This window comes from Leptopilina boulardi, unplaced genomic scaffold (assembly GCF_019393585.1).
Source record: "Leptopilina boulardi isolate dan_hultmark-lab unplaced genomic scaffold, ZJU_Lbou_2.1 LbouV2_341, whole genome shotgun sequence".
In the NCBI taxonomy this organism is placed as follows: domain Eukaryota; kingdom Metazoa; phylum Arthropoda; class Insecta; order Hymenoptera; family Figitidae; genus Leptopilina; species Leptopilina boulardi.
In genome coordinates, this window is record NW_026137909.1 from 5,535,083 (window position 1) to 5,547,756 (window position 12,674).

The following is a 12,674-nucleotide window of genomic DNA, read 5'->3' on the forward strand; positions in this document are numbered from 1 at the left end:
AATTGTGAAAGTGGGATGTGAAATTCGGAATGTGAAATGTGGGATTCGGATTCCTCATTTCGGATTTCATATTCCTTATTCAGGATTCCACTTCTCACATTCCGGATCCCACTTTCAAAATTCCGTATTTCAAATTCCATATTCCGGATTCCACTATCGAAATTCCGGATCTCACATTCCGTATTCCGAATTCCAGGTTTTGGATTCCATATTCCAATTACCACATTCTCGATCCCAGTTTTCACATTCCGTTTTCCGCATTCCGGATTCCACTTTTAAAATTCTGTATTCCGAATCCTATATTTCACATTCCGTATTCCACTTTCCAGATCCCATATTGCGGATTCCAAATTCCGGAATTAACTTTCAGAATGTGGAATACGGAATGTAAATAGTCGAATGTGGAAATCGGAATATGGAATCAAAAATGTAAAATCCGGAGTGCGGGATCCGGCATACGTAATGTGAAACGTGGAATACAGAATTTTGAAAGTGGGATACGTAATACGGAATGTGATATTTGGAATGGGAAAAGTGGAATCCGAAATGTAAGATCATAAGTTTGAAAAGTGGAATACGTAATCTGGGATCCGAAATGTGATATATGGGATCCGGAATAAGGAATGTGGAATCCCGAAAAAGGAATTTTCAAAGTGGGATCCGGAATACGGAATGTAAAATACGTAATTTTGAAAGTGGAATTCGGAATGTGTAATCTGGAATTTTGAAAGTGGGATCCGGAAAAAGTAAACAAAGCGATCTTTCTAAATAAATACCCGCAAAGTTCAAAAAGTGAAGAAATATGTTAGATTAAAATCAAAAAGTGACAAAATTAATAATAATCGTCGGTAAGTAGCAATTTTATAATTCGATTTTTGTAAATTCATTACATGCATTAGAAAATTTTGTAGGTTAGAAAATATTATATTTCTTTATAATTTAATGAATGTAATTTAATTTTGCTGTCAAAATATTACGTAAATAAATTTCAAAAATATATTTGCAAATTAATATTAAGAAAAATGTGACAATCAAAGTAAAATAGATTTTTTTTTATTATTGAATAATTATTAATTATTAATATTAAAAATATTATTTATTAAATAATAAAACTTGATAGAATTATTAATTATTAAATGAATTTAAAGTTTCCCCTTTTATTTGCCACTCAAAACTGCTGAAGTCAAGTGTACAATTATTTTTGTAGTTACTCAACGACACGTATAGTGTTCTGCCTTAACTTTTACATTACGTTTCATCCTCGTGAATTCCACTATAATATAGAATATTAATTACAATAATATTAAATATTTAAATAAATAATCTAGACATACGATCTGTACAAATAATTACTCGCCAACAAAATATCTAGGAAATTAATGAGGACACCTGTCATTTGGAAAGTGATGCACGTCGAGCGATTATCGATCGACAAATATTTGTCACAATCTCGTTAAAATGACAATTAAAAAATTGTTTTAAAAAAAGCTTACCCACTGAAAAAACACTGATTTCGTAAATATTTGTTTACTCAGTATTTAAAAAAAAATAATAATTCGCTAATAACTGTTAATTATTCATAACTTTAGCAATTTTTTTTTTATAAAACCATGTATTTAAACATTGATTAAAAATTAATAGAGTAAGGATTTTCCCTTTCGGAATGTTTAATAAAAAGTTGAGAAAAATTCGATCCATGGAAGGAATAAAATAACATAAAAAATGTATGTTATTAATATTGTTTATTGTCACAAAACAAGAAACGACATTTCGATGACTTGGTTCGTCATCATCTTCAGGTTAAATCTAATGAAAATATTTATAATTTTATTTATAACACCACATTATCTTTTTTTCAAATAATAAAAATACACAAGTAATAACAATTACCAATAATTAGTTGAACCGTTACATCTTAGCGGTAGAAAATTTTATTTTGCTCAGACTAAGCTGGCACGTCAGGTTTATAGACCAGTATCGTCAAGACTAAATTGAAAATACAAAATTTAAAATCTAAATGAAATAGAGGAGTCAATGAACTTAGATGTAAACAGCACGTGGAAGTGAAATATTTTCAGAAAAATAGAATCAAGAGTCTAATTTGGAAATTAAAGGGAAGTTTATTTTGTTTAGATACATTATGTCTTCTTTTTTATTAATAGTGGAATCATTAATTTTTATGTGTAACATTTCTGAAAAACATTGTTTTTTATAATTTTGTTCACGGTCTAGTATAAGAACATTATCCCAGTCAAACTCATGATTCAATTCTAATCGATGTAATTCAACTACTGATTGAGCCGATGTTTTATTTTTAGTATTTTTATGCTCATTAATACGTGTTTTTAATGAACGCTTAGATTCTCCAATGTAATTCGCTGGACAGTTTTTACAATTAAATTTATAAACAATGTTCGTTTCATCCCACTTGTCAATAGGATCCTTACCTAATTTTATAATAGATCTTAAAGGTTTATTAACTATTGGAATAGTATGTATATTGTATGTTTTTAGAATTTTTGACAATCTAATGAAATTTGAGTTACTATAAGGTAAACTGACTTTAGGAATTTTTTTTATATAAAAGTGCTTGTGAATTTACAATATTATTAGAATTATTATCATTATTCTTTGTGTGAAATTTAATGCTATTTAAACGAATTTTAGTATATTTTTTTAATAAATTTAAGTGGATAATCATTGTTTTGTAAAATATTATTAATTTTCATTACATTGTCATTGTGAAAGGAATGATGTGATAATAACATTGCTCGGTCTACAAGGTTATATACAATGTTTATTTTTTGTTGGAGTGGGTGATTCGAAAAGTAATTGATGAGTCTTCTAGAAGAAGATGATTTTTGAAACTAATTATATGTAATTTTATTATTTTTTATAATTATAGAAATATCTAAATAATTGATGTTGTTCATAGGTGAATTTTAATTTATTGTGATAAGAATTAAAAGTTTCAATGACAGGGTTAATATGATCTTTATGTATACATAAAATATTGTCATCAACATATCTAAAGTAAAAAATAGGTACACAATTTTTGTTCAATTTTTAATTTTTTAAGGCAATCACTTTCCAAATCATCCATTACAATATCAACGAAAAACGCAGAAATTGGAGAACCCATAGGAGTACCACCAATCGGTTGATAATATTTTCCATCGAAGACAAAGAAGGTGTTTTTATAAATAAAATCAGTGCAGTGTGAGATATCATTAAAGGGGATTTTACAATTATTAATATTTGTGATTCTTCGTTCAAGACTTTGAATGACCAAGTCAAGAGGTACGTTTCGGTAAACAGAGATTTAACGTCAAGAGAGACTAAAATGTAATCATTTGGAATATAATAATTTTTTATTTTTTCAATGAGCTCAAAACTATTATTAATATGTGATTTAGGAATACAGATATTATTTTTTAATTCATTGTACAAGGTTTTTGCAAAAAATATGTAGGGCTATTTATTAATGAAATAATAGGACGAAATGGAATGTCTTTTTTATGAATTTTTGGGACGCCATAGAATCTTGGTAAAACAGTATCAGTTAAAGTTAATGCATTGTGATGATATTTGTATTTTAAAAATTCATTATCTTTTAAATATTGGAGAATTTTACTAGTATTATTTTGAAGTTTCTTAAGTGGGTTGCTATTGAGAAGTTTATAAGAAGAAGTGTCGGAAAGTAAGCTATAGAAAAATATAGGATTTTTAAAAATATAAATTCATATATATATATAAAGATCTTGTAAAAATCTATGAAGATCATGGCAACTCGTATATCGTCAATTACAGTTTGTTCTCATGAATGTAACACACAACTGAACTTAAGTTTAAATTAAACGTCTGCTAAGATTCAATTAACTCTTAGACACTTTCATGGAAACTAATCTCACATCTAATCTTCTATCGGTAGCGCAGCATCAAGGAATTCATAGTTTTCTTGAGTCAAGGAGTGATCAGAGTTCAATGAAAACTTGGCCTATCCTGGTTCCAGTTAGTTCTGAAGTCGTGCTTAGAATCTTAGAGTATATTCAACTTATAGGGCGCACGTAGAGAAATCAATACTTCACCTGTAAGAAATCCGTTTACTTCCTGATTTCAGAAATAAACCGAATTAGAAGAATATGTTCCTAAAAAATTTAATTTGTCGAAAATGTGTATTTTTTTGGAGTTTCGTTTTAGTTAGTAAAAGTTTTGTTAAATTCTTCTTCAGAGTGAGAAAAATTACATAATTAATAGTATATATATAATAAGAAAATTATGTTTCAAAATTTCAAAACTTATAACAAATCAAAATATATTAAATTAAGATCGACCAAATAAGTCCCTATTAAAAAATTACACGTGTAATTATACGTGTAGATTTGGCCACATGTAATTACACGTGTAATTGATATGCAGGTCGTGGAGAGATGGGTTTGTAGAAAAAATAGAAATATCAAATTAAATTCCGAGTATCTTGAGTGCTTAATAAATATTTCAATTATTTTCAAATGTCGTAAATTCAGTTCCTTTAATTCGTCTGATGCATAATTATAGACTTCTCTTTCTCAGAATGATTCTAGGGGATTAATTTTAATGTCTTCCACTCATATTTGAAGGATTTTATATTATTATCAAAGAATTTAAAAAAAATATCTAAATGTTATGATTTTAATAATCAAAAATAATGTTTTCGGATGTATTCATACCGGAATCGTTATATATTTTTTAAATATATATTTTATGCATTTTAAAAAGTATAACATCTATAATATATATTAATAGATGCTGCGAATTTGGTTTCCTCCTTTTACGTTTAATCGTAACCTATATCTATTGAGTGAAACCGATGCGATGCATCTACATGTAAACGAGCTTCAACTTCCCTTCAACCTCTACTTACGAGAAGTTTAGATTTGCATGATATTTCGTCAGGCTTGGGCTTTATTTCACTCGCACAACTAATGAGCGACATTTAAACTTTAGAGGTCGACATTCAGAAACCCACAGATGACTTACATATATACGTTTATTTTGAAATGACGTAACTCCAAGGATTTTTGTTTATAAACCACAAAAGTAAATAATTGCTTTTAAATCGAAATATTAACACAAAGGTTAATAAGATTTAATAAAATTTTTATCCTCAAGCTACAATAAAATTATGGAAAATTGTTTAAATTAATTTTATATCATGATTTAAAAGTAAATAAGTCGAATATTACGAAAATTTGTAAATACGCTTTATTAGCAAAGACACTTTAGTTATGTAATTTTGCACAGATTCAGTAATTCATTTGCATTTTAAAAAATATTACAAAACGAGAATGTTTCCTGTTATGCTCTGCAATTTCTTTTTGCAAAAGTGGCATATCTGATGTAGAGATAGAGGCAAGGACCTTCGACAAAAAAATAATATACATTTCTTGGAAATAAAGGATTCTCTTGTTTACGTATAAAATTTAAATCTCTTTATCATGTAAATATTATTCTTATATAAAATAAGAATTTAAATTGTGATAGTGATTAAAATAAAATTTAGAGTTTTATTAAAAGTAAACAAAGAAAATATCTTTCGATTCTGTCGACAGTATGAAATATGAGTGTGTATTGTAAAGAGTGGGGACAGAACCTTTAAAACTAATGCATAAGCAGGTGTGGTCAGATTAATTAGTCGCTACTCAAAGTGATAGCACGGTTAGTAAATTGTCTTCCAAAAAGACTCAGTGAAGCTTTGAAAGGATTGATTATCTCCAAGTTTTTGTACTTTGCTTGTTAAATAAATAAATTAGAGTTTGTCAGTTGAGTAACCAACTCACAAAAATAATATTCCCTAATAACACAAGACATCTTGGGATATATTGATAATATCCCGCAGATATCCTAGGGATGTCCTATGGATATCAAAAGGATCTCTTAAGAATATCCAAAAAATCGGCGGTTTGGATATCCCATGGATATCTGAGGATATCCACAGGATACCTTCCGGATATCTCTATAGACTTTCATAAATGTCCTCCAGATATCCCATAGATATCGTCTGGATATCCCACAGATATCATCAGGATATCCCATAGATATCGTCAGGATATCCCATAGATATCGTCAGGATATCCCACAGATATTTTCAGGATATTCTCAGTATATCTTCTGGATGTCAAGAAGATATTCTCAGGATACTGTTTTTAAAGTCATATTATACATTAAGTGCATGAGTTTATTTAAAAACTTTGAATAATGCGTTTCAAATCTTCATTTAAAATAAATTAGAAGCTCATAAGATTTTTGTTTTTATTATATTATTATTTTATTATTTTATTATTTTATATTATATTATTATATTATTATTCATTATATTAGCTTAACAATTTTAACCTTTAAAAATATATGTTGAGATATTAAATATCCCGTGAATATCCTAAGAATATCCCACGGACATCCTAAGGATATCCCATGGATATCCTGCGATATAATATCCAATAGATATTTTATGATTGATTACCTCCAAGTTTTTGTACTTTGCTTGTTAAATAAATAGAGTTTGTAAGTTGAGTAACCGACTCACAAAAATAATATTCCCTAATAACACAAGATATCTTGGGATATATTGATAATATCCCGCAGATATCCTAGGGATGTCCTATGAATATCAAAAGAATCTCTTAAGGATATCCAAAAATATCCAATATATATATATATATATATAGAATATATTGAAGAATATAATATCCAATAGATATTTTGTGGATATCTTAGGGATATCCTGTGGATATCCTATGGATGTCCTGTTGATGTCCCACAGACCGGCGGTTGGGATATCCTAGGGATATCTTATGGATATCCCAAGATATCCTGGGGACCATTCTAGGATATCGATCATTGATATGGATATCCTATGGATATCTTAAGGATATCCTTTTGTTATGAGGGTTATTAGTTGTTTCTTACGGCGACAACAATTCTAAAGAAATAAATCTTAATTGTCTTGTTCATTTTACTAATTAGTGTAAACATTATTAATAGCTGTTATTGTTTTATTAAATTTTTTTTTTTTTGAGAATATTGTTAGAGAAAGTAGTTTACTTTAGAGCGCCAAACACGTGAAACAGGTCATTACAGTGCGAGATTAAAATTTGAATTGTTATAGTCGAGAAGTATGATCGTCGAGGTTATACGCGAAGCAATAAGTACTTTAAGTGGCGTGATACCCTTTTTTTCAAGTGAATATTGCATTGTAAATATCGACGACGTAATAACTTATTACAAAAAAAAAAAAAATATTATCGTCAAAAATTTACGTTTGACAATAATCGTTTAATATGTTCTAAATTTTTATATTCTTTCAAATAAAATAAGTAATTCGTAAGAATTTAAGAAGTGGTATTAAATTTTTAAAAATTCATGTAATAACTTTTATTTTTTAAATCTCCTGAAAAGGAGCAATGAAAAATGAAATTGAATTTTTTTTCTTTTTTTTTTTTAAAAAAAAAGGAAAATTTTCAAACAGCGAGTAAAATTGAGTAACATGAGGGAAGTAAAAAGGAATGAAAACTAAAAATAGCTGCAGACGATTTATGGAATATGTTTGAAATTAAAGTTAAAATACTTTTGTGTTGAATCATTTTTTGAGGAATTTTACTACGTTTGTGTAATAGATTTTCAACTATTAGATCCGGTATGCATCCTTGCTTTTGTAAATTATAAATGTAACCAAACTGGCAGACACAGACAAAATCGCCAGGCAAATTGAAACAGCTTTCTCCCAAACTCAAAGAACAATTGTGTTTATTAGTGATGCACTCATCCACATCGATGCATATTCCATATCTAGAGGACCACTCATAACCCGATTTTTGACAATGGCATGTTACGTTTATTTCATTTCTCATCAAAGCTTCAAAATTCTGGTTCTCCGATGGGCTTAATTTACATTCACGTTTATCTGTAGAAAATAATTTTTTTTATCTTAAATTCACATAGAGAAATAATTGCTATATATATATGTGCTAAAATTAAATATACTTGGTGGATTATTTTCATAGCAGGGATTATTTTGGTAACATTCTTTCCAATTTGTGATATGCTTCATAGAACAGCATGCATCAGGACAGAAACTGTAGATGGCACAGGCAAATGGGTTTTTGTCGTCTGCTCTTGGATCTTTGTTATGGGTCCCATAAATTCCCAAACAATCTGCATGGTTATCGCACGGTTCTCCAAAATGGGTCAATTCATGTGTACCAAGCATCGTATACCAACACATGTAATAACTCGCAGACGTGCGCCATTGAAATCGCTCTAAAGTTGGTTCAATTATTTATTTATTTATTTATATACGCAAAACTTTAAAATATTAATTTCTAATTATAAAACTGATTAGAGTTTTAGAAATATTGAACAAAGTTTAATTGAATATTGGAAAATTTCATTTTCCCATTAATATAAAACAAACAATTACATTTTGAATTACCAATTGGTCCTTTAAATGGTTCGAATAATTGTTCTTCTGATTTATTTTTTTGTTCGCATTCACTTTGTGTTATGTTGATCTGTGGAGTATTATTAGGCAGTGTCCAATTGTGTTCCAACATAATTGTGACGGTGTCATCTTCTCGCCTCAAAGCAACGAGACTCACTATCCTTTGAAGGTACTTAAGACAAAGGACAAAGCTGGTTTCACACTCCTTATGAACTTCCCAGTGTAAGATCTTGAGTGGCGGTTTTGGAAAGTCCTCGTACAATCGTCTTGGCACATCGTTAACATTTGTGTGATATCTTCTGTCGTAATCATGAAATTTATGTCGACGTAGAAAATAAGCAACGTCACGTATTGCTAACATTTTATCCCTTATACTCGTCTCTTCTTCATCATCTTTTTCATCATCCTCATCGATTTTTCCTGAATTGAGAAGTTTTATATTTGGATCAAATATTTGCTCAGTTGTTGGCACAAGATCCACATTATTTTCCCCTTCTGTATTGGCTTCATTTTCGATCGTCGTTTGCAATTCAGAAAATGATATTTCAATCATTCGGATAATTAAAATAAATTTTAACCACATATTTCTTTCTTTGTATATTATAACCGCAAAAATTGTGACAATTTAAATAAACAATTGACTATAAAATCAATTCACATCAAATATTTTTTTTAACTCTCTAATAACGATTCATTCTATTTAGAGGAATTAACTATTAAATACTTAATAAATACAAAAGTTACAACTTAAATATGGCGAAAATTAATTTGCCTAATTAAAAATTGAAGCTCCGAATTGGTCAATTTTAAGAATAATTCCACACAATGACGTGTTACAATGCACTATACGAGTCGTTGAGTAACTATAAAAATAATTCTAAACTTGACTTCAGCAGTTTTGTGTCGAAAATGTAGCGGGACATTTAAATTTAGTTTCCCCAATAACAAGGAATATTCCATTCACATTTCGGGAATATTCCATTGGAATATTCGGAATATTTCTTTGGAATATTCGGAATATTTCTTTGGAATATTCGGAATATTTCTTTGGAATATTCGGAATATTTCTTTGGAATATTCCATCCATACTCCAGGAATATTAAAATGTCCGACCTTCGAAATATTCCACTCCCCCCAAAGCACCGAAACTTTCCTAAAAATTTCCTAAAGATTTATTTGAAATGTTCGGAATATTTAATTGCAATGTTTAGTGGAAATTGTGTAAACATTTAAATCTTTGCACAATTTTCACTAAACATTGCAATTAAATATTCCGAACATTTCAAAGAAATCTTTAGGAAAGTTTCAGTGCTGTGGGAGTCGAATATTGAGGGAATATTCCACCGGAATATTTGGGAATATTCCATTGGAATTTTGGAGTAAAATTCCGTTGGAATGTTGGAGGATTATTCTATCAGATAATATTGAAGAAATATTTAATGGAAACATAATAATAATAATAGTAATAATAATAATAATAATAATAATAATAATAATAACAAATAATAATAATAATAATAATAATAATAATAAATTTTGAAACAATACAAAAATGGTTTTTAAATTAAAATTTACAAATAATAATAATAATAATAATAATAATAATAATAATAAATTTTGAAACAATACAAAAATGGTTTTTAAATTAAAATTTACAAATAATAATAACAATAATAACAAATAATAATAATAATAATAACTTTTGATAAATTTCAAATGCGTATTACGAAAAAAATATTCGTACAATGTTTCAATTAAATATTCCCTCAATATTCCGAAGGTCGGATATTTTAATATTCCTGGAATATTCCAAATTAATGTTCCTGGAATGTGAATGGAATATTCCACGTTATTGGGGTTTATTACTAATATTAAAAATATAAAAATTAAATAACGCCGCGCCTTAGATATTATTCAATGATAAAAAACAATCTATTTTACTTTTATTCTTATATTTTTCTTAATATTTATTTGGGAATTTTTTGAAATTTATTTACGTAATATTTTGACAGTGCAATTAAATTACATTCATTAAATTAAAAAGAAATACAAAAAAAATAAATATTTTCTAACCTACAAAATTTTCTAATGCATGAAATGAATTTACAAAAATCGAATTATAAAATTGCTACTTATCGATGATTATTATCAATTTTGTCACTTTTTGATTTTAATCTCACTTATTTCTTCCCTTTTTGAACTTCGTCGATATTTATTTAGAAAGATCGATTTGTTTACTTTTCGTCGAAAATACTCATGTCACACAAATTGTCCCGATGTTGTCAAGTACTACTGGAGTCATAATACCAAATTTCCCTACCACGCATGCGTCGTTACCATGACAATTCCAGGATCGTATGTACTTAATCAATCACAGGTTCCATAAAATTGAATATTAATAAATTAAATTATAAAATTTACCAACAGTAACTATTTTATAAATAGAAGATACAAAAATCTATTTCAGTTTATTAAAAAAAATTTAATTTTTACCATTAGTTATTTCTATTTCTAAATTAATAATTTAACATAAAAGTTTTTTTTTAATAAACTGTTTTCCAAAAAAAAAAAAAAATAATGTTAAAAGCTCATAAAAAGGAAAGGGAATGTACATGAAACTTATAAAGTAGCAAGGAAATAAAAAAAAAAAGAACTCGATTCATCACGACGAGGTGGAAAATCTTCACGGATGTTATTTTTCGGGATCTGCGTATAGTAAGGAAACGTATATACATTACTACTTCTTTTTTTTTTTGTAATACTTTTTATGAATAGCGCAGACTAGTGTAAACTTGGCGAATAAAATGGCAAGCGTGCGGTTTGAGGCTTTGAGACCTGCAGAGAGCACAGTGAGGTCGACGTCGACCTACATCGCCAACGAAATGCTTCCAATTTTTTTCGCGACATGGCGCAATTCTCTGAAGCGGATTTATTGTTCTGCAGCTATTATTTCGTCTCCAGCGAATATTATACCGCATCGTATTATATGTATTATAATGTGCCATCTGAGACGAAGCATAGTTGTCTCTTCATTGACAAGAACCTTTAACACTAAGTCAACGGTCCGAGTGTATTTGGCTGAATAAGTCAGAGTAACGAGGTACTTATCTGCACTCGCCCAGCTTGCAAAATATATATACAAATCCCTCACAAGATCCCAAAATGTCACGGCGTCTTAACTCCTTTAACACTTCAACATTTTTTCTTTTTTTTCCAAGAAAGTTCATTAAAGGACAATTTATAAAAAAATTAATCAATAAAATTTTGATCCTTATATATCAATTTCTATTCTAAGTAGATATAATATAATAATTTCAATATTATACAAATAGAATTTTTCAGAATTGATGGAAAGATTTTATGATAAAAATTCTGAGTACAAAGTCTTGCTGTAGTGAACATTTAATACTCGTTTGAAAAGAAAATTCTTCCTATAAAAATTCGTTCTTGGTGTGTTTCCATTTTTTTTTTTTTTTTTTTTTGCTAGAAAAAATAGAAATATGAAAGATTTTTTTAAAAGTCCTTTAGAAACATGAAGAACGTTCTGGTTTTACCAGGGAAACTTTTTCTCAATAAGTTTCCGGTTAACCGCTTATCTCATCTTATGCCGTGATCAGAATTCACTCTTCGTACGAGTCCTTTCTAAGTTTCAGTACAGCCATATATATATAGCCTTCTATCGCTAAAGGCGCTCGTAACTTTTAGGTGTCTTAAATACGAACTTAACTCTGATACAGTCTCTAAAACAGAATTCTTGTTGGACATTTATTGGTCCATTTCATTTAAAAAATTGATTTTGATTAAATATATAACCACTTAAGAGTGTATACTTTGATACACTAAACGGAATATTTATTGCAATTGGAATTTTATTGTATTAATCAGAATTTTTAAAAAATACTAAAAATAAAAAAAAAGAGGTACGATAATATTAATTTACTATACTGGGAGTAAGATAAATTTTCTTAAAGTTAGACAATTAATTTTCTTCTTCAATTTTATACAAAGGTATATATAGAAAAAAAATGTCTTTAACAGAATAGCGGTAAAAACAATGTATATCGCAGTTCGAAAAGAGTTTCGCATGTAACAGCTGAGCGGTTTGCAAGTGACTTCTAAACGCTTTTACTCTATACGTTTAAAACCTCGTACCAAAGAAAAGTCTTTATGAAAATTTTTTAAAGCAAGAACGTGA

At 28.3% G+C, this 12,674-nt stretch overlaps 1 protein-coding gene across 1 annotated transcript; it reads right to left on the minus strand.

Moving 5' to 3' along the window:
• Positions 1–1,211: 1,211 nt before the first annotated feature.
• On the minus strand, positions 1,212–9,032 carry LOC127285804 (growth arrest-specific protein 6-like). The gene is made up of 4 exons (XM_051311987.1): positions 8,471–9,032; positions 8,023–8,298; positions 7,607–7,942; positions 1,212–1,273 (listed from the first exon to the last, which is right to left on the minus strand). Exons 1-4 carry the CDS (start codon positions 9,030–9,032, stop codon positions 1,212–1,214), a joined length of 1,236 nt encoding a protein of 411 aa, XP_051167944.1.
• Between the last annotated feature and the right edge of the window lie 3,642 nt (positions 9,033–12,674).

Excerpts from the sequence above, each read along its gene's own strand:
- LOC127285804 (XM_051311987.1), bottom strand. The coding sequence starts at position 9,032 with ATGATTGAAATATCATTTTCTGAATTGCAAACGACGATCGAAAATGAA. Across the intron at positions 8,299-8,470 it reads ACCATTTAAAGGACCAATTG|AGCGATTTCAATGGCGCACG; the intron begins GTAATTCAAAAT and ends AACCAACTTTAG. Across the intron at positions 7,943-8,022 it reads CTATGAAAATAATCCACCAA|ATAAACGTGAATGTAAATTA; the intron begins GTATATTTAATT and ends TATTTTCTACAG.